Here is a 22869-nt window from a genome sequence, read left to right as displayed (position 1 = left end):
CTAGACACCTGATATTATGTTTGTGATGGAAAGCTTTTTGAACCCACTGTATTCTAGACACCTGATATTATGAGAACATGGGAGTTTATTATTTTATTGTACCTAGTAAACATTTACCAGAAGACTTAAAAGGCATTTGTTTTGCTTTCCAATGAGGTGAACTGCTACCCTGGTGCCCTATCCACCAGATCGTCTCCAATGGCACCATGCCACGCAGATGCTCAAGTTGGCAGTTTTCTGCTTGAACTCTCCCAATGACAAATGTGATAAGATTTGCTTTTTTAGATAGCAGCTGCATCTTTCTTCCGTTCCCTTCGCTTCCTTTGGGCTCAGCAGTTTTCCTTTTTGCTCCAGATAAATTGCTGTTAATTTAAATGTACTGCAGATCCTTGCCATTTTATGGCTGATTGCTTCTGAGTAATAGGAGGAAAATGTGTGCATGTTTGAATGTAAATAAATTTAAATGAGTTGTGAGCCAATGATAAAAAAGCAGAGCACTTCACTGTCCTTCGACTCCTTTCTTTTTCCCATCTTTCTCTTTGAAAAGGTCAATGAGTAGATCCTAAATCAGCAAATAGCAGAGATTGAGTTTTAGGCCATGTCCGGTTTCTTCCTTCTCTGCTTTCAACTTTACATCCCATTTCTCACCTAGCACCTGCTTTATCCTTGTTCCTATATAGCTCAGCTAGTGTGTGCAATGGTGACAAAGTTTCACTAAAGTTGTTTTTGGTAAAGGAGCTGGTCTCACGGTAACTACCATGCACCATCGGAATGCTACAAATGCTTCAGAATGTCACATTGTCAAAATATCTATATTTCAGGCTCATAAGCTAGACAGCTCGTTTGGCTGCTAAACCCACAAGATGTTCAGCCATTTGTTGTGGTCTAAAAACTTTCCCCCTCACTAGGAGAAAATAATCTTCTATTGTTTTATATCATTTTGTGGTCCTTTGAGTTTTTTATAATATGAGAGGGCAAAAGTTATGAGATCCTGGTAAGCAAATTGGGGCCTGGATTGAATTTTGCTATCAATCTCTCTTGACATCAAATTAATTTTTCAATATGTGGTGAAATATCTTTAGTCTGTCCACAGTATGGGAAGATCAAGGGTATGAAAGAGTAGGATGACTTGCCTTCTTTGAGGTGAAGGGTGATGGAAGTGGCAGTTTGAATGCATATTGCTTACAATTGCAACAGGCTGACTTTTTCTCAGAAGAAAAGTACCGTATGTGTTTTTATGGCGGCTTCACTTGTTTTTATTGTATGGGCGTGTGGAGCTGATATCTACTTCTTTGGGAAGGATGGATCACAAAAGGCAAGCACAGGAAGGTTGCAGAGGGACACTTCACACCAACTGAAACAGGGGCTAGGACAGTTCCATCCTGAATGAGTGGCAATAGTCCAGTAGAACTGTCATCTAGCAAAGTTAGCTGTGTTTCCCAACTGTAATAATTAGTGAGCCTGGAGGGGCTTGTGGCAGGAAAACGGCAAATAGAAACAAGAAAGAGAAGCCTGGTTAAGTTCCTGCTGTAAACATGCTGGGATTAGTAAACTCTTGGAGTTCCTTTGCCATAAACCCATTGGAAATAAGGCTTTATACCAGCAGTTTAATCATTGTGTTATGGAGTCAACAAATCTTTTTATTCTAGGTTCATGCTGTCTATATCACTAAGTTTCTAATGTTTTTATTGACAATGTTGACATCCTTATATTAATTCTCACATCGTTTCAGTGGGAAAGAATTTGAGCTCCACCCTCTTAAAACCTAAGAAGTTTGATTTGTTAATTTGGCATGCTCATTCTCCGTGCCATAGTGCACTCTTAAACTAGCTCAGCTTCTGTTAGCCTGGAGGCAAAACTTTTAGAAGGACACTGGAGAGAGTTATGAAGGAGAATTAATCAGCACCACTGAGTACTTCCTAAATTCTTAGGGCTTTGTGGGTGATTAAATCCGTAAATGATGTTTGGCATCTGTACTGAGTTCTTTTGGAAGGGCGGGAGAGAGAAATGCCGTGGAAATTAAGCTCCGTGGACTCTTTTAGCATTGTTGTAAACGATGACACAGATTGGTGGTGGTAGTTACAGTTCTGGAGGCAGATGACACCAGCACTTGGCAGACCAGACACCAGGTGGAGGAAGATGGAGAGTCTGCAGGGTTGGGCTTAGAGACACCTTCCAAAGTTGAACTTGAAAATGTCTTGGAGATTTCTATTATGACATCGTCTATTTTGCCATTTATGGATCTAATAAAGATTCATGCAAACTAAACACAGAATTATGTGTACTAGAACTTTCCCTGTTCCACTGGGTTTCCTTGGGCAAGTTCAGTGAAAGCTCACTGTCTCCTTCTTGCACTTTGTCCTGGCAGACTGGCTATGGAATCGAGTTTCTGAATTGGAATCTGAGCTTCATGACACACTAGCTGTCGGACCTTGGGCAAGCTGCTTCACTCTCTGGGTCTTAGTTTCCTCACAGTAAAGAGGTCACAATAGTAGAATTTACCTCATAGGGTTATTGTGAAATTTAAAAAGAATAGTTTGGGCACAGTGCTAAGAAGAGAACCTGGCACAAAGTAGATTCATTGTCATTTACTGAGCAAATTATTTATTCATCTTTCTCCATCTGTGGGGTAATAAAATATTTGAGGTCAAGGAACTGTATTCTCTTTATTTTTGTAATATTTATTACGGTGTCTTCTGTTTGGTTGGTGCTTAATAAATGTTTGTAGGATTATGTTAGGTATTATACATTATATTATTTATATATTATTCTATATAATATATACATTTGCTATATGTCTTATAGATATAATATATACATATACAATATACTGCATGTTGTATGTTATATAATATTACATCTCCACATGTGTCATATATTTGCTATAGTACTTAAAGTTGGCAACTAATTAATTATTTTATATAAGGATTTTTAGAAAAGAATCTAATTTATATTGTCCAGTATTTCACCAGTTAAAATTAGCCAGCTCTCTGGGCCAGTTGCTGAGTAAATCAGTTCTTTTAGAAATAATTCACTAAAATTAGTTGGGGAAAGAAAATCAGGATTTGAGTAGATAGGTATTCTTGAAACTAATTCCTCCACCCATAAAGAGCAATATTAGGTTGGTGCAAAAGTAATCACGGTTTTGGCCATTACTTTCAATGGCCAAAACCGTGATTACTTTTGCATCAACCTATATGTAAAAATTCTTCAAGGATCATCTGTAGTGTACACAGATTTTTTTCCTCCTTAAAGTAATCTGCTAACAGCTGATACAGTTGTGGGTGGAGCTGTATGCAGAAATTCTTTGCATTTCTTTCCCTTGTTTCATGTACCATGTAAAATCAGTTTTAAGTTTAAAACTAAGTTGCTCAATAATGAGATGCTCATTTTCCCCATTTCTGTTCTGTTATTATATATTGCTCTATGTTTTAAAGTATGTTCCATGTTGTGTCTCATTTTTTATGTTTATTTATTATGTTCATTTGAAAGTTATTGTACTTGTATGTTAATTTTCATTAATTTTTTCTTTTGAGCATGACTTATGTTTTATTTTGTGTTTCTTTTAGGTTTTGTTTTGTTTCATAAGATCCCACTGGATGGGTAGCTGAAATAAAGGAAAAGACAGAAAAAGGGGCTGTGGTGCTTGTTGGTTGATGCTGCCCTGTAAGCTGGACTCTTGGGACTGCTGTTGGCTTATCCCGGGAAGTGCTGCTTATCTGGGGTTATCTGGTAGATGTGGGTGGTGTTTGAAGGATGTACTATATGAAGCCTGCATATATTGTGAGCTGTGATTGGGGAACACCAATGCAGAGGCAACTCTCAGGCAGCTAAGCGGCACCTCAAGAAAACATGTTAAATTAATGCTTCTCTTCTTACAGTAGTTCAAATACAAAACTGAAATGAAATCCCATTGGATTGTGCTTCTCTTCTGAAAAGTGTGCTTTTTGACCCTACTGGACATTTGTTGACTTAATTTCTTCTGTTTATTAAAGTTGACCTGCAAAGTTAAAAAAATTTGAAGTTGGGAACAGGTCTAAGTGCACACTAGTCTAATCTACATGTAACACATATTTTAGTATGATTTTCTGTACTCTAATCAGCACTGAATTCAGGAGGTTTGACTTTTTCATGTGTAACACAGTGACTAAAAGAGTTAAGGGCATATCTATCATCACTTTGGGGACTTGGTGGTGGTGTTAAAAGGTTATTTCCTTTACTGTCAATAAAGGTCCAGATGTTTAGCTTAGGTCTGAGAGTCAAACAATATTGAGAATTGCCTTAAAGTTCCTCAGCCAGCAAAACAAAACAAATAAATGAAAAGCATTTCAAAAGAAGAAAAACCAGAACAAGCAGCAGCAGCTGTTTGATTGGAGCTATAGATTTAGGTTAGGCATAGTCAATTTCAGAATAACTAAGAGTGGAATATATGCATATGGTGAAATTATAACCTTGCCCTTTTTTATTTGCCCTCTGTGATCCACCTGCTTTTTAGAAGTCTGTCGAGTGAGAAGGCCACAGTATCTCATGCTGTTTGCATTACAGAACTGCAGCTTTTCTACTCTGAAAAGACCCAGGAGCAGAATGGCTGGCCCGCTGTGAGCAGGAGAGGAGATTCTAAGAAAGATAGTCCCCCTACAACATACTATCATGCTGCTGGGTTTTCATGGGTAGGAAAGCTTGTTCTGACCCCAGCAGCAAAGAGGTGGCAGGTCGCTAATGAATATGTGCTTTATAATGTCCTTCTTCATTGCTGAGAGGGCAGCCTTAGAGCTACAGACTTCTGCATCCCCCGAGTCTGACCCATGGTCACCTGTTTCATTCACTTTAGCATCATAGTGGCCTTCGTATGCTTTGTTCAGTCTATGCCAGGCAGTCTCCTTGTCCTGAAGAAAGGATTGGCTATCCCCACCCCACCCCACCCTGCTCCTTTTTGTCAGGAGGACTTCAGAGCCAGGCCTGAAGCATTTTGTTTGAAAATACAATCAGCTCTGACTGTTAGACATGCATACAGATGCCATAGCTGGATTGGAAACATTGATGTTTTTAAATTAAAAAAAAAAAAAATAGTTGCACTAATGTTGCAATTTAGCTTTAATGTTCTATGGATTTTTAACCAGTCTAACATGGTCAGAAACATTGTTTGAATCTTGTGTAAACCAAGGCATTAATCTTAATAAATCAGGATCCATTTAGGCAGCACTGATATAAAAAGGATATCCATAATGAATATTTTATACTGTATCTTTTACATTAGCCACTAAATATGCTATTGCTTGATGCAGACCTTCCACAGAATCCTATGGATTGCAGCATTTAACTTGGCTACTCCATACCCATGCCTTAAAGAGTGGCAGTTTCTCAAAAGCAGAAACATGCTGCCAGTTCTTAAGTTTTCTTCCTAACTCCATTTGAGTGTAAGGGCAGCTGGCCCTCAGTGTGGGTAGGCCTGAATATTTTCTGAATTCCCATTTTCTTGTTCGCTGCTAAATGACAGTTTCTGTCATTACTTAGATTTCGGTCTTTCCCAAAGGTGTTGATTTACAAAGAGGCCAGCTAATAACAGCAGAAACCCTGACCCCTGAAAGAAAAATGAAATTCAAGCTGTGAGCCAGGCAGGAGCTCAGTATGGCAAAGGTTCTTAAGAATCGGCCATTTGGTGCAAAAAAAAATTTTTTTTAAGCTTTTATGTTATTCCATGGAGCCACAAAAAAGGCGATGGATTGTTTAAGAACTATTTTAAAGTTTCTCAGACCCAAAAAGGAAAAAAAAAGAATATTTGTACCCAACAGCTAGAAGGATTGAAAGATAGATTTTTGCTTTAAAATGGAAAGAAATGGACAGATAAGGCAATTTATTATATCAAAGATCAGTTGACATCTCCTAGGAAATGATGAAAACAGCAGGCTATTAGAAAATTGTTTCATATGGTTCTGGTGTTCTTATCTTTCTTTTAATGCCTAAAGATCATAGTCAGTAACATAGCTTCTCTTATCTATACTCTAAACCACCCCTTTTCATCTTCTTTATTTTTATTTCTTTTGAGACGGAGTCTTACTCTGTCACCTAGGCTGGAGTGCAGTGGTACGATCTCATGATCTCAGCTCACTGCAAACTCCGCCTTTTGGGTTCAAGTAGCTGAGACTACAGGCGTGCACCACCACACCTGGCTAATTTTTGTATTTTTAGTAAAGATGGAGTTTCACCATGTTGGCCAGGATGGTCTTGGTCTCCTGACCTCGTGATCTGTCTGCTTCAGCCTCCCAAAGTGCTAGGATTACAGGCGTGAGCCAGAGCTCCTGACCCCATCATTTTGTTTTTTATGTCCCCCATAAGAAATGTGCTTTTTAGAGCTTCCTAATGGCATGTGTTGTATTTTTGCAGCATTAGAAAAAGACAGGCAGCATTTTTGCTGAAATCAGGTCTGTCACTCTCCAACTGAAGGTTCTGGCACTTCAGTGCCAGGCAGGTCTCCTAAATGAACAGAATGGTCTGGGTAAGCCGATGCCTGCCCTTCGAGAGGGGCCACTCTTCCTAGCTGTAGCCAACTGTGCCCCACGGAATGGGAGCCCAGGTTTCCAAATCTTGTGATTTTTTTAGCAGAAACATGAAACCTGGATTTTGTGTGAAATGTCCCTATTGTTAAAAAGTTGGCTCAGTTATTTTTAAAACATTTTGTAAGCCAACAAAAGTCTGTGGACTGCCAGTTTGTTACTTTAATCTTAAAACATGATCATTGTTCTTTCACTGTATCCTTCTGTCTTTCCTTTGCAAATTTACTTTTCTTTCTTTCTGATATTGCCATTGAGGGCTTTGTTACCACAAGCTAAGAAACTGAGTCTAACAACCCAGTCATCTGGAACATGTCAATTACCTTTGCTCCTCTCCTATGATTCCCACCTCGCTGTAACCCTCAGCTGTCTCCCCTTACCTGGAATTCTGCACCAATGTCTCCCCTCAACCCATTCCCTATTTGGTCCTACGCCCGTGCAGTCAGAGACATCTTAGCAAATCCTTCCTCCTGTTATGTCTGACGCAAATTTCTTTTCAGCAGTGCTCACGTCTGTTGGCCCAGTCAGATGCTGCTAGGTTTAGATGGGAAAGTACATGTCCCATTTTCATGGGTGCCCTTGATGTGGTCCAGATTCAGTGTCCTATTATACTTACTCATGGCTCAATGTGGGTCTCCAGAAACCCTCTCAGGCTGCTGAGCTAGACTGAGAGATGCGTCTATTATCATCACATGACACACTGACTCTGTGATGACAAAAATACAAACAATCTGAAGCTAAGAAAGGTTCATCTCACAACAGGAAAAAAAATCCCACCACACAAAGGAATGAATTGATTCGGGGGTTTTCACTCCCAGTCTCCCAGCAGGGACTAATTTTATTTCTGACCCTCTAGCTTTTCTTTCCAGAAATACGTAGCAAGGACAAGAACTAAACTATCCCAGCCCCACCCAGCAACACAGAACACAGGAGTTTGCTTTTGGCTTCTCACTCTCCAAGTAATCCTGGATTAGACCCAGAATGGCTGAGGCTTGGAGGGTCTCCTCAGACAGAGCAGAGACGACACCTATTCAGTGGTGTGTGGAGTAAATAGCTCGAGGAGCTCCAGACAGGAGACCAGGTTCACGCCAAGTGTGAGAGAGAGCATGATGGAGGGAAGCCTGCTTTCTCTCTTTTCTTTTCTCTTTATTCCTTTAGACCACCTGACTTTTTTCCGCCTCTCTCCCTAGTATTCTATATTGACTCCATGACCAAGTGAGAATTTATTTTTATTTCATTGGTTGTTTTGCAGAATTAGAACACACACAACATTTTATTCAAAATGGAATCAAGATACTACACAGGACCTGTGCTTTCTTCCTTTGCGTGATTTACAAACACCTCCACCTGTTTTGGTGCTAGCTGTCTAGAACTTCTCACTACACTAGAAGTTCATTTCATCTTGTTTTGATGTCTAGACTCTAGATACAGAGGGAAAGCTGGACTGAGGACAAGCAATTCCACATAGCATAGCGCCTTTCAGGGTGCGTGCATCCAGCCACGTGGGCAGGGCCAGTCACATCTAGTCTATGTCCCTGGAACCCCTGGAGTTGTGCAGCTTAGCTGACTTGACTCCAAGGAAATTAGCACAGAAGTAAGCACTCTGTTAAGTGTGTTCTGCTATGTTCACATGCCTGTAGTACCTGCAAACCATGCCAGGTTCATCTAAAGGCATATAGGAAGATTAAGGACTCTCTTGGGCAGACCAGGAATTGAATTTGCTGCTGGCTGCTGCCAGACTAAATTTGGTTGACAGAACTCCCAGCCCAGGAAAGTTCCATAAAAATGGCTGTTGCAGAGGCAAATTTCACACTAAAGTCAGTCCATGTTCAAGTTTTGGTCTTCAACAACCTCCCAGCCACCTGATTTTGACGGTGAGGTAACTCTAAGTTTAATTCAGGCTAGTATTGCAGTGTAGCCTTGGGATGGCCGTGAATGAACACCCAGATTGTGTTGAACCAATCCCCACCCCAAATACTGACTAGGACTACAGTCGGTTTTTATGGGGAAAAAATGTGTGAAAAGCAAATAAAAGAACAGAGATTTTTTTTTACCACCTTTATTGTAAGACAGTCCATTTGTGAACTGAGTATAAACAAATACAAAGTAAAAAGAGATTCCTAAGAAAGATCAATCCTTGAGTTTCACCCACTTCATGCTCAACCATTTGCTATAATCCAGAAGCAGCCTGTGGATCATTCTCATGCCGTTTTTTTTTTTCCTATAATGTTCCAGGTTTAAAAGCCATTTTTACCATGTTTTCTGTAAATAATGGATAATCCTTTTTAGAAAATTATTTTTAGTGCTGTTTTAACAATGTGGATAGATCATAAATGTACTTGCTGAATTCAATCATTTTTAACAAGCCAATAAAGTTTGATAATTCATCTCCATGTGTCTTGCATTCTCTGTAGACCTTGTGTACTTCCTCAAGTGTGTGCTGTCGCCTGAGTCTCCTTGGTTGTGTTCAGAACTGAAGGTGTTAGAAGAAATAGTGTGAGAAATGTCACTAAGAGTTTCAGGGGAGTCCCAAACATTTCAGATTCTGTAATAAATTATCCCCCCAAAAGAACTTTTAAAATTCCTGTCAATATGAATTGTCTGTTTATTGTTGACTGATTCTTGCATCAGAAATATTTTCATTGGCTAAAAGGTAATACTTTAAAAAAAAAGCTTATGGGAATTTTTTAAAAACCTCAAATTCTATAGCAAAGCCCTTTGGTATTTTAAAAACTTGAAATGATTCAGGTCACAACAAGAGGGTATACTCAATGCTCTGTTTCTCTATTCTAAATGACTTTGTGGGCATAGAAACATAATGAGTTGTAGTTGAAAGGAGAGAGAGGGGAACATGGTGGCTGTAGAGGAAAGATACCATGAGACCCTCACTGTTAGCATGGTGCCCAAACTCCATGTCCCTTTTGTCTCCATCCTCAGTTAATCTGCATGGTTCCTGCTCCATTTTTCCCTTTGAAAACAGAAAGTTTTGTAAGACTGCAGGCTCTGATTCATTTGAGCCTGCCGTCCCCTTCTGTTAACACCGAAGGGGTTTCGCTCTAAACTGGACTTAGGGATTGGAAAAACTAATCCATTATGAGCTAATGCTTTATCAAGCCAAGTATACTACCCCTCTTCTAAAAGCCCAGTGTTCAGTATTAGTGATTTGTGCTTTTTCCAAACTCCCTTCTCTCTCTCTTTTTTTTGAGACAGAGTTTCGCTCTTGTTGCCCAGGCTGGACAACAATGGCGCAATCTTGGCTTATCGCAACCTCCGCCTCCCGGGTTGAAGCGATTCTCCTGCCTCAGCCTCCTGCGTAGCTGGGATTACAGGCATGAACCACCACACCTGGCTAATTTTGTCTTTCTTTTTTTAGCAGAGAAGGGTTTCTCCATGTTGGTCAGGCTGGTCTCGAACTCCTGATCTCAGGTGATCCACCTGCCTCGGCATCCCAAAGTGCTGGGATTACAGGCGTGAGCCACCACGCCCTGCCCTGACTTCCTTATTTGTTGAACTGAGAACGGGTTGCATCTAACATCAGAAGGTCATATGATAATTTGGAGTGGCAAGCACTTGTCGCAGGCTATGCAGGTTTGAATCCCGGCTATGCCCACAAATGTTATAATCGTGGAAAACTCTTTCACTGCTCCATGCTTCAATTTCTTCCTTTGCAGAATGAGATGATGGTAATAGGAAGAATACAACACTTACCTCACTAGACTCTTATAAGAGTTAAATGAGATGGCTCGGATAAAGCCCTCAGCTTACTGCCTGGCAAGTGGGACACTCGGTATTGCTAATAACTAATATTTCAAAGGAGCTCTGATTGGCGGGTCATTGGGTGTACCTCAGTAAATGTCTACGAATTACAAACCCACTTACATGTCTTGGTCATGTGCAGATTGTGTGGTTGCAAATAATGGAAACCAAATGAAAGGAAACTTCACTCACTGGGCCATCTTGGGTGTGGCCCAAGCTGTGAAGGCCACTTTGGAATTGTTTCAGGAGTTATTAGGATTCTGCTCTTGAATTCTTCTCTCTATGCAGCCAATTCTCATACACTGATTCTGCTTCAGGTGTGATTTTGATGAAATAAGAGGATCTGATTTATTTGGCCAGTATGGTAATAGTTCCATGAGTTTGAATGATGGTCTGTCATTTGCGGATTCTTGGAGAAATAGCACTGAATATCTTACACTGAATACAGATTTCTTTTTATAATATCAACAGAGACTGCATTAACTTTAATTTTTGAATTATCTATTTAAAAACCTTTGGCTAAGAATGTAAATAACAACTTGGCCAAAATATTGTTTCAAAGGAAAGACAGTTTCAAGTTCCTTCAAGCCTTAGAAACAAGTATTCACAGGCAATGAGTTATGAATAACTGGATTATTCTTTTCCTTCCTGAAGTCATTTCTGGTAATAGCTCCAGGAGGCCACACATGATTGTCTTAGTTGGAACGACTTCATGTTTGAAGTCATAAATTTCATGTTCTTAAAAGTACTTCATAATTTGTGCTTTTTCTTATTAAATCATTTTAAATCAGTGGCATTGATGTTTTTCTAGCACTTAATTTAGGGCAGTTTTACTGTTGCCACCACCTTTCCTAACACATCCTTTAGTGAGCTCTACCTCAGGACCTAAGAGATATGGTAAGTAGCAGGTATTGACTTCACACCCAAGTGCTTCACGATCCTCCCAACAACCTTATGAGGCCAAAGCTAATTTTGCCTATATTTTAAGATTAGGAAACTGAGGAATGGGGCCAGTGAGGGACTTGCTTCAGGTTACCTAGCTAACAAGTTAACACCAGGATTTGAGTTCAGGTAGTCTGGCTGTGAAGTTGGTGCTCCCTATGTGAACTGGACTCTTGAACTGGGCTGGGGCTAGGGTGGGGCCAGCCAGGTCCCCAGGGCACAATTTGAAAGATGGTGGTGACTCTTAGGGTCATGCAAGTGCCTCGTGGCCACTCCTACTAGCACTGGCAGTTGTGTTATTGTTGTAGCAAAGTAGAATTGTAAGGTTAACCTAAGTCACTGGAGAGGCACCCCTTGATCCCAGCAAGTCCTCAGGTATTTGTACCATGAACAAATCCCTTGCAGATCTTGATTTGCAAGTATGTGGCACAGTCGTGAAACTGGCACATGCATTTTAAATTTTACCTTATGATAAAGAGAAGTTGCATTGAGCCTGTATTCAGTGCTAATTAGTTAATGAAAACCCCAGAGCATGTTTGGTTTGTCCATTGTAACCGAAGATAGATTTGCTGGTTTTGATTGCCTTCGGGTGAATTTTCTCATCACTCTCAAACTTTAGTACTTCCCATTCTTTTGGAGTAGTCCCTGCTCTCCAATGAGTGATCCTGAGGGAAACCTCCTGGCGAATGGAAAGGGCCTGGTGGGAAGGGGTATTGAGGACACATCCTGCCACCTCCATGAACAGGATCCAGACATCAGAACAAGGTGGTGAAAAATGCCTGCACTGTTCCTTGCCTTTCAAACACCCAGAGGCAGAGCAGTGTCAGAGCAGCTTGGTCACATCGATGTGCCTGTCCTCAAATGTCCCGTCTGGCAGCCAGTGATTGAGAGAGACTGCCAAGGGCACATTCTAATTTCCCAGTCACTTGGTCAGGTCCCATCTCACTCGCTACAAGACCCTGGAGCCTGTGTTTACTGAATTAAAAGCTCTGCCTGACCATAAATTAATAAACAGTAAGTTCCCTCTCTCTCTCTTTTAAAATTTCTATCCTGTTGCCAAGGAGGAAAGGAGAAACCTCTTTTGTGTTTATTTACCATATTTCCATCTCTTTTTAATAATTCTCATCATGCTGTAATCAGTCTTGCTGAATTATTAAATAAAAACATAGGCCATGGCTGTTTGCTTTAAGGATTTTAATTCAGCCTCAGGTAAATTCATGCAATTTCACCTCAAGCCCCTTGAGTCCAGGTAGGAAGTACGGAGTTTCCAGCTCTGTTTTACCTTCTGTGGGGAGTTCTAGGTTTTCCCATGAACTAGGACACAGCCTCTGAGGGTGCTACCAGGCTTTTCAAAAACTGCTCTCAAGGCAGATTTTCCTCTTTGCATTTACTCCAGGCTCCCTGCCTTTGGGAAGGTTGATTGATTACCTCTCCATCAGCCTGCACTCCATGCTGTTGAATTGAACGCCACATCTAATTACATGCAGGTCTCGTGCTAGCTTCTCAGGATGTCTGACCAGTGGGGAGCACTGGCAGGTCTCAGGTAGAGGAGGCATTCAGGGTATGTCTGCTGTGTTCCGCCTGCGGAGGAGCCAGCCTTAAACAGGCTCAGCCCTCCCTATCTAGAGTCCTGCAGAATGGCGCCTCCTCTGTGACTCCAGCTCTCGCTGGGATCCAGCAAAGCTATTCTCCCCTCCTGAACCTCCATCCCTAGAGGTGGTAAGGGCTTCCCACTCTTGTCAGTCTCTAAGTGCCTATTTCCTGTTTGTTTCTTTACCCCACCCACATCTCTCTGTGTGGCCCTACAATATATCTCTTCATTTGAACCATATGGGGTGAGTTATTTTCTCTTGACAAAACCCTGAAACATATGTTATATTCTTAATATATGATCTCATTTTATCTTCTATCAAATCTCTTCCAACTCCAGTAAATATTTATTAAGTGTCAATTATAGTTGACCCTTTATCAATGTGGGGGTTAGGGGCACCAATCCCCTGCACAGTTGAAAATATGAGTATAATTTTTGACTGCCCCAAAACTTATATACTAATAGCTAACTTTTTATTATTTTTTTTGAGACCGAGTCTCGCTCTGTTGCCCAGGCTGGAGTGCAGTGGTGCGATCTTGGCTCATTATAAACTCTGCCTCCCAGGTTTAAGTGATTTTTTTGCTTCACCCTTCCTCTTAGCTGGGACTACAGGCATGCACCACCACGCCTGGATAATTTTTGTATTTTTAGTAGAGATGGAGTTTCACCATATTAGCCAGGCTGGTCTTGAACTCCCAACCTCAAGTGATCTGCCTGCCTCAGCCTCCCAATGTGCTGGGATTACAGGCATGAGCCACTGCACCCAGCCAAAAGCTTACTTTTGACCAGAAGGCTTACAAATTCCATAAATAGTTGGTTAATACACAGACTAGTACCTGCATATATTTTATGCATTCATGCCATATTTAACTTTTTGTTAATTTTTTCAATATTTCTAGGTTACAAGGTTTATCTGTTAATTTTTTCAAATTGTTTCAAATCTACAAAAAAAATTCCAATATATTAATTGAAAAAAATCTGTGTATAAGTAGACCTAAGCAGTTCCAACCTGTATTGTTCAAAGATCATACATTAGCCAGTGGGCTAGGCACTGGGAGGTACCTCCACAAACCAAGCAAACACTATCTTTCGCCTTATGGGCCTAATGGTAATGTCTATAATGTTGATACTATTACTGCCCATAATTTGCATATGAGAGAACAATGGCTTAGAAAGTTAAATGACTTGTCCAACGGTACACGCATCAGATTTGTCTGCCTATGAAATCCCTGTTTCTGGCATTGTTTCTCTGAGGCCAATAATTTTTCTTTGTCCCTTGGGTGTCTCTAGGCGGCAAGTTCTAAGCTAGCTAATAGACCTCTGCTCTTCATTTCAGTGGCTGTAATTATTCTTGACTTCGTCTAAATGCATAAAGTATCTCTTCCCTTGTAACCTGTCCCCTTTTTTTACTTTCCCTTTTATCTTTTTAAAAAAATCATTTTCTTCTCTTTTCTTCCAGTTCTCTTTTTACTCAAGACAAAAGCCATAAATATATTTTGTCCTTTCTTTAATTTCCACACTTTAAAATTTTCAAATTGGTTGGGTGGAATGTACTTAGATTGTGTATTTATGTGTGTGTGTGCATGAGAGGGAGAGCTAGAGGCTCAAGCAAGGAAAGGACACAAGAATTCATACACACACACACCCCTATGGAATAGGAACACCGCGTACTTTCAGCTGTTTGATTAAATGGGAATCTAATCCCAGTACATAGACCATTTACCATCATCACCTCCTCAGCGTTCAATGTGCTATAACACTCCCAGCTTCTCTTAAAAAACTTTCCATGTTGTATTTTTTGCTCTTTGTTTTTACTTCCTTATAAATAGCAAGAAGTTTTGCTGAGAAGAAATGATTACAAATCCCAAAAGGTTGGTGTTCCGTTCTGAGCTCCAAGATGTAAGGATTGAGTGGATTTCAAACTTGGCAAAATTTCTGACTTGGCAAATGCTTCCATCCTTATTTATGACAGCTTGGAAACTTCCATTTTCCAGGGTTTATAAATGATGCTGCTGATTTTGTCTCCTTTTTTTATTTTGCTGTGAATTATAAAATAACCAGCCTGAAGGTTTCCTTATAAGTTAACCCTCTTAGTAGAGATTGATAGAGAGAGAGAGAGAGAGAGAGAGAGAGAGAGAGAAGAGAGAATGTGTGTGAATTGTTGTGTTCTTTCTTTTCTTGGTTATGAGGTGCATTTTACATATTTCACAAGCCAGTTTACTTTCCTTTTTCTGCCTTTCAACAAAATGAAAATCTAGAAATGTTGAAGTTTAGAATACAGAGAGTGATAACTTGTGGTTGTCATTGTCACCACAAAGGACTTCTTGGCCAGCAGTCCTCTAACGGTTGATAAATTTCATCTCCAAATAGCAATTTAGCATTTGGAATTCTGGAGCAAGATAGGTAATGCATAGAGTGTCAGAGAGTTTTTTCTAGTGGTGTGAATAGGCTATTTCAGGGGGTCTCCATGGCCATATTCTTAGAAAATTGTCCAAGTGGAGGAAAAACAAAACAGTTGTCACCTTCTTTTTCCTTGACCCCCCCCCCCCCGCCGAAGCCTTCTTCTTTTTATTTTTATCTTTCTCTTACCTCCATACTCAATTCCTCAAAGCCCACTCATCTTAGGTTTCTGTTGTAGGTGCTTTTTTGTTTGGATTCATGGGACTACACAGAAATTGGGAGCCTTCTTTTATTGGGTAGAGTAGACAGATTTTGCCAAATGGGGGCTGTAGGAATTTTCCAGTTCAGAATGTGTCCTCTCAGAAGCAGACACCAAGATGGAATTAAAGCTGCAGAGATTTTTATCAGGAGAAACTCTTGGGTAAGAGCAAATGGGAAGGGAATCTGAGAGCAGGAATCTGCAAGAGCAGAAGATCACAATGCAAGCAGGACTGTGGGTGAATAAGAGAGAGATGGAGGCTTAAGTCAAGCACCCTCGACTGCCGTTCACTCTAGGGAAGTATTGGCGAGGAGGCTGGGGAGTCTTTGAACTAAATCAGCCATCAGAAGACTTCCTTGTCTCCCAGGATGTTTCTGCCTTTGTATTTCTACCATTCTCACTTACTGCCTCTGGAGCTCGGCCTCTGTGCAAATGAGGTGATAAATTCCCTAGCTCTGCATTTGGTACCCTTGGTACCCTTGGTCAACTGTGGCCCTGTCCTTGAAGTTCTGCAAGGTGCAGACACTGTCTTGTCTGAGGTCCACTTAACATACGTGCTTGTTAATGGCTGCTTGCCATCTCTCTGTAAAACATAATGACCAACCTGCCCAGCACCCTGGACATTCCTGGCTGAACATCTGGGTTGAGTCCTTAAGGAATCTCCACTTCCTTAAATGACCTACTGCCAGTTTCATTGGTTAAAAGGGCTTCTACTAAAATCATTATTATTTTTTTTGAAAGTACACAGGCTGGGCAAGTCAACATTTTGAAATGTTTAACATGTAGTTTTTGAGCTGTAGCCATCCTTTTATTTACGGCAACATAAAACAACATCTGAAACTAAGACCTGCTTTTGTTTTTCTCGCCTACATACTAAAACCACAAGTGATTTTATTTCATTTCATTTTGTGTTCCCCATCAGACAAATTTCCTATCATGGCAGCTCTTGTTATTGATTCATATTCTTTCAGAAGAGTGTTTATGAGTGTGACATCAATGCCTTGCCAGGCATGAGGACAGAGTCGGAGTGGTACAGAGTGATGCATCCTCTTACACAATTACTCACCCCTGTACTTCAGCAGCTCTCGCTTTGAATTGTTTTCAAGGAAAATGACACCTTATTCAGATTCAACTAACTTTATTGAGTACTTTCTTTGTGCTAGACCATAAGTTCCCGATTCAAATAACTACAGGTCGGGTGGTCCTGGGCATGAGTAGCTGGGCTGGAGGGGAATGCCCCATGCTCAGGGTAGGGCTGCCACCAGCCCAGCCCATGTCAGCGTGCAGGAATGAAAGCCCAGGTTACCCAAATCTTCTGATTTTTTAAGACCGGGGGATATCTGGGATTTTATGTGAAATTTTCCAGTTTTTAAATGTTGGCAAGGCCCTTCAAATTTTTTAAAGTCTCTATGAGCCAAACATAACAAGTGTTGATGCCAAATGTTGCCTTTTGTGACCCTCCTGCTGGACATTCTGCTCGTAGCTTTCAGACATGGTTCCTTTACAACATCCCTGACTAGGTACTTGTCTTAAGTCAGGCTTCCTGGAAGCAGATGCTGAGATGAGGATTCATGTGCAAGTAATTTATTAAGGATGTTCCTGGGAAAGGAATGGGGAAGCAGGACAGTGAGGGAGGAGCTAAGCAGGAATATTATTTGAGCCAAAGTCTTGTGGAGGTGGTTTCAGCCAATTACTTAAGTTATCCCTCAGAGTTGTCCCACCCTGAGCTTAGGTAGCTGGGCTTTCATATGTGTGAACCTGTCAGTCATTAGCTGAGGGTTGCAACAGGCAAAAATGGGCTCCAATAGCTCAAGGGAAGTCCTCCAGAAAAGTGATGCAGGTACTGGCTGTTGCCACATGCGGGGCACACAATGGCAGTGACAGTGGTTCTGAGGCACTCCTCATCCTCCACCACCAGCGATCTGTGGCTCTCCCAAGTTCACAGGCTGAGCCAGAATTCAGAAACTGTTCTTTTGACTCCCTGTCCCGTGCTTGTTGGCACCCTTTCTACCTGCTTCTTACTGAGATCAGCATGCAGAATTCGAATCATCTTAGAACCTGGCCACTTGGTGTGTTGGCCCCGGGCTACTAGCTCTTCTTTGCCTGTAGGAATGCATGGAGAGAGGATGGCATGGATGTTCAGAGGAGGTGGGCAGCCCAACAGAAGCTAGAATGGGGTTCGGGAGCCCCCAACCTTGTAGGCAGCCCTAAATGGTCTCCACAGAGAGGCTGAGGCTGCTCTCTGTTTTAAATTTTTCTCGCTAAGTTTGGTAATTTCGTACCTGAGATGCAGGCAGTGTTTCTGGGTACCTTGTGCCCCGATGAGTTCTGGGCCTATGAGACACACTCGTTCTTCTGCTGGTGAGGTAGACCTTTTGGGAAAATAGGCCAGTAGCTTCTACATCTTGCATCACAGTGCCACAGTATACAGGCTATTTTTTTGGAGAGCTTAAAGCTATTCATGGATTTAATTTGGGGATACACCCTCTAAAATCCAACCAATTTCCCTTGAAAGAAATCTGTCAGATTTGACAAGAATAGGCAGAAGCTATGGCACCATCTGTTAACCAAACACCTCTGGATTTTGTGGGTTCCAGAGGCAAAAGGATCAGATTGTTATTGCTTTTAGCTGAGTTCCATTATGTGTGCCCAGACACACCTGCCTTGTGTCTTCTGCTGTGGTGGACAGTTTGCTCATCCTTCCAACTCCTGGATTACCCGGGACAGCTTTCCTCTCCCTAGCCCTTTGAATGTGGTTCCAAAATCAAGCCAAGTCTTCCTCACCCAAACCTTTCGAACCTGTACATTTTGTGTACCCTACTCCCTGCCCCCTCCTCCAGGCCCTCTGCAGTTGAGAGGGGCAAGCTGGTCTTCTCTTTCCCCTTCTCACCATGCCTCCACCCCTGAGTCCCACATTATCTTCCCAAGATGCAGGCTGGAGCCTTAGGCAACTTGAACAGCTGAGTAGATCAAGTCCAAGCTTCTCAAAAGAGCATTCCAGTTCAGGACATTGTCACTCCAGCCATGCCTTCCACACCCACCACCACTGGCCCACTTCCACAAGCTGCCCACTCCACTTGGTTTGACCTTCTTCCTCCCACCACCTCCAACTTATTGATTGGGTGACCTTGAACTTGGCACTTAACTCTCCAAGTCTCAGATTCGTCCTCAATAAAACAAGGGTTGGGTGACTAGGAAAATTAAGTGGAAAAAACATCTAGAAAGTCACTCAGACAGTACGTCATGTAGTAACAGTACCAATGACCACTGCAATGATTATCATAATTGTTATCCATCTTCCCAGGATCAGTCTGAGTCCCACTCTCCTAGAAGCTGCCACAGAATTCTGCACACAGAATGGCACCTTCTTGCCTATACCCCCATATTAATACTTGTGCCATAGTGTTCATCTGGTGAGAGGAGCTTGGGTCTGCTGTTGCTGCATTAAACTGCATTGCTCCAAAGCATTAGAACACATTCCACTCTTAGCAAAGGTGCTCACTGTGCTTTCACAAAAACAAATGAAAAAGATGTGATTCTCAGTTGAGTTCGCTTTTGTTGAGATGTGCGAATGTTTCTGAGTAAAGCTATGTGGGACCTCATAGCTGAAAGGCTGGATCAGAAATAGGGAGCTTCTGAGGCAGGGGAGATCAGTAAAGCTTTAGGATTCTGAATGAAGCTAAATTCCCCACCCCCATCCCACATGGACAGCACAAACAAACATCTCCAGAGAACTTCTTCAGGATGTCAACCAGGAGCTGCCATAACAAGTTACCATAAACGCGATGGTTTACAACAACAGAAATGTATTCTCATCGTTGTGGAGTCCCGAAGTTTGAAATTGAGGTGTTGACATGGTTGGTTCCTTTTGGAGGACTTGAGGGTCTCTCTTAGTTTCTGGGGGCAATTCTTGGCATCTTTTGGCTTGTAGCTGTATCATTCCAGACACTGCCTTTGCCTTCAGCTCACCTTCTTCTCCCTAAGTCTGTGTCCTCTCTTCCTCTTATAGAAATTGTCATTAGATTTAGAGCGTACCCTAAATCCACAATAATCTCATCCCAAGATCCTTAATAACATTTGCAAGACCCTTATTTCTGGGTAAGATAGCTGTCACAGGTTTCAGAGGTTAGGATGGACAGATCTTTTTTACAGGCCATCATGTAACCCACTACCTAGAGAACAGAGTTGAACTGGGAAGTTGGTAGCACAATGGAAGGTACATGGTATAGATGTCAAGCAGATGTGAGTTACAACCCCTGTTTGGCCCATGATGTGAACGTATCCCCTAACCTCACTAAGTCTCAGTTCTCTTTTCTGTAAAAGAGGGATACTAATTTCCACCACATAGATTGTGAGAATAAGAATGTATGTATCTAGTACCTAGTAGATTCACAATACAGTTATTGTCTATAGCTATTATCACCACTCATTCATTCATTTAATAAACATTTAAGTCTCTGGATATCAAGGTGAAAAAGACATATCATACAGCTTTTAGTCATAAAAGCACCTAGGAGTTTTGTGTTTGTTGAATGAATAAACAAGTGTTAGTATCTGAAGCCTATCAGAAGTATTTGCTTTGTTCCAAGCAACAGAAGGGGGTTTGGCAGGTCCTCCTATGCACTGCCTGCCTGCAGGGTGAATGATGATGATAGTGATGCCAGACTTTAAAGGAAGCTCCTATTTTAGACTAGTCTTTATAATCCTTAAAGAATGTCATTGCATTGTCATTCACTTCAGTGGTTCACATAGCTGGTCATCAGAGTGAATTCTACTAGGAACTCATATCAAGAGGCAATGTGAGGTGCCCCAATTAAGGAAAAAAAAACTTAATAGCACAGAGCAAAGTGGGGCTAGGCAAGTAACAGCTAAGGGAGGAGAGAGGGGAAGCCCTTTAAAGAATGTGTGTCTTGGCCGGGCTTGGTGGCTCACGCCTATAATCCCAGCACTTTGGGAGGCGAAGGCAGGTAGATCACGAGGTCAAGAGATCGAGACCATCCTGGTCGACATGGTGAAACCCTGTCTCTACTAAAAATACAAAAATTAGCTGGGCATGGTGGTACACGCCTGTAGTCCCAGCTACTTGGGCGGCTGAGGCAGAATTGCTTGAACCCAGGAGGCGGAGGTTGCGGTGAGCAGAGATCACACCATTGCACTCCAACCTGGGTAACAAAAACTCTGTCTCAAAAAAAAAAAAAAAAGAATGTGTGTCTTATTTTGATACTCATTCATTCAACCATGCATTTAACCCTTCTCTATGCCTTGCACTGTGCCTAGTGCTGGGGCCACAGGTTGAGCAAGGCAAAGTCCTGTCTTCACAGAGCTTATGTTCTCTGAGTGCAACTCCAGCTCTGGGTGCCATGTGGGAATCCAGAGCTTGTTGCTGCCAAATCATCTGCTTTTTAAAGAAAAGAAGCCAGAGGTTATGTGAAATCTCCTGATTTTTAAATGTTGGCAAAAAAAAAAAAATGTACATTTTTAAAAGAACACTGTGCAGGCCAGACAAAACTTGTCTTTTGACTCTACTGGGCCCATAGGCTGCCAATCTGTAATCCTTGAGGTGGAATCTCATGAACTTTGCCTTACAAAACATTTTTCAAATGTCTGATTTTACTCTAATTCTCATTTTTCCTGACCTCATTGCAAGCTGCGAGTGCTTACTGCTTGTTGTCTATGTTCTCCTGGATTTAACAATTCCTAGGTGCTTCACCTCGTGTTTTCAGCTGAGCTAACTTCAGTCTATCAGCTTTCCCTTGCAAACCCAAGCCTCATATCTTTGATTACTGTTTCGTGTTATCCCAAGCTTCGAGAAAGACTCTGAGCATTGCCCTTTTTCCCTCAACATTTCTTCTCTTGAGAGTCGGAATCTAGTTCAAACCCTTAACTAAACGGCTTATAGATTCGAGCTGCCTTTAAGCCTTTTTGGACTTTGCCATTCCAATTTTCACAGCCATTGAGTTGCATTGACTCCCAACCTTAGGTGTGATATTAATTTCTCTCGGAGAGACATGGATTTAATAGATTTTTTAATTAACATTTTGCAGAATTGGAGCTGTCATGCTTTATAGCAGACTGATACAAATGTCTATAATTACATTTTTGGCATTACATCTGGGGAATAGTCTAGAAATGTTTGTTTTAACCCCTTCCTAAAACATACTGATTTATGGGCAGGCCTCTTTATGCACACCTCTAACAGGTCCAGTTGTCATGACGACGCAGAACATCATTTGTCAAAAAGCTATAACTTCATTATATGTTGAAGCTGAACATTTATCTTTTAGAATTTATTCTCATGACAGGGAAATTTTGCATTTCCATAGATATGCTACTTCTCCCTAATTCTGCTTGTCTTTCGGGAGATTCAGGATTCAGGTGAATATTTTCTGGAGAATCAGACAAACCTCCTACCTTTCATTCTCTCCCCTTACTCCCAGATGAATTATTGTATTCGTTCCACAGGGAACTCATATGGACTCATCAGTACAACAACACAACAGAGGTAAAATTGTATGCCATGTGTCTCTAACAAAATACGATTTCTGTTTCTTTTAAAAGATTAAAATTTTATTGGTTGATTATTTTTGGCAGTAAAGTTCAAAGAAAGGGAAGAAAGAAAATGTCTAAAATCTTCCTACAGGCTAGAGAAACCAAAATATTTAGTTATTATGTTTTCTTGTGTGATCTGTGATTCATGGATTGAAAAGTCAAAGCCGATTACAGGGGCAGGCAAATATATAAATTAGTGCCGTAGGCTCCTGGGGACTGTGTCAAATGGAATGCTACATGCCTTCTCTGAAAAGAGGGTAGTTTCTTAGTTTTTACTGACAAATGTGGACCATTGTACAGGATTGTTTGTTTTATTAATATTTTTAAAGAATTCAGAAAGCTATGTGTTTGGGTTTTTTTTTTTCTTTTTCTTTTTTTGAAACAGAGTCTTAACTCTTGTCACTCAGGCTGGAGTGCAGTGGCACGATCTCAGCTCACTACAACCTCCGCCTCCCAGGTTCCAGCAAGTCTCCTGCCTTAGCCTCTCCAGTAGCTGGGATTAAAGGTGCACGCCACCACACTCAGCTAAGTTTTGTATTTTCAGTAGAGACAGGGTTTCTCCAAGTTGGCCAGGCTGGTCTTGAACTCCTGACCTAAAATGATATGCCCACCTTGGCCTCCCAAAGTCCTGGGATTACAGGCAAGAGCCACCATGCCTGGCCCAGGAATCAATTGTCACATGAAATTTTCTAATTTTAAATTGTTGGCAGATCATAAGAACTTTTTTAAGCAGGTAATAGTCAAACAAAGCACATCTGAGGACAGGTTCACTCCATGGACTCCTAGATGTGGTTTCTGCCCTAAGGAATGCTACAAATAAC

The 22869-nt window shown here is 41.3% G+C and overlaps 1 protein-coding gene across 5 annotated transcripts in view; it reads left to right on the top strand.

Annotated features, from left to right (window-relative positions):
- Positions 1-22869, top strand: part of NTRK2 (neurotrophic receptor tyrosine kinase 2) — a 347366-nt gene that overhangs the window by 129823 nt on the left and 194674 nt on the right. The window contains exon 12 of one of the 5 annotated variants that reach the window (XM_021676042.2): positions 3570-3851. The exons of the other annotated variants lie outside the window; for them this stretch is intronic. Within the exon in view, the coding sequence (XP_021531717.2) occupies positions 3570-3607 (38 nt within the window). The 3' untranslated portion in view covers positions 3608-3851. Of the gene's footprint in view, positions 1-3569; positions 3852-22869 lie in introns of those variants that run through there. 5 annotated transcript variants of the gene reach the window in all.

Source organism: Aotus nancymaae, unplaced genomic scaffold (genome assembly GCF_030222135.1).
Source record: "Aotus nancymaae isolate 86718 unplaced genomic scaffold, 86718_ANA_hifiasm-v0.15.2.pri h1tg000041l, whole genome shotgun sequence".
Classification (NCBI taxonomy): domain Eukaryota; kingdom Metazoa; phylum Chordata; class Mammalia; order Primates; family Aotidae; genus Aotus; species Aotus nancymaae.
This window is presented reverse-complemented; position numbering and strand designations above follow the sequence as displayed.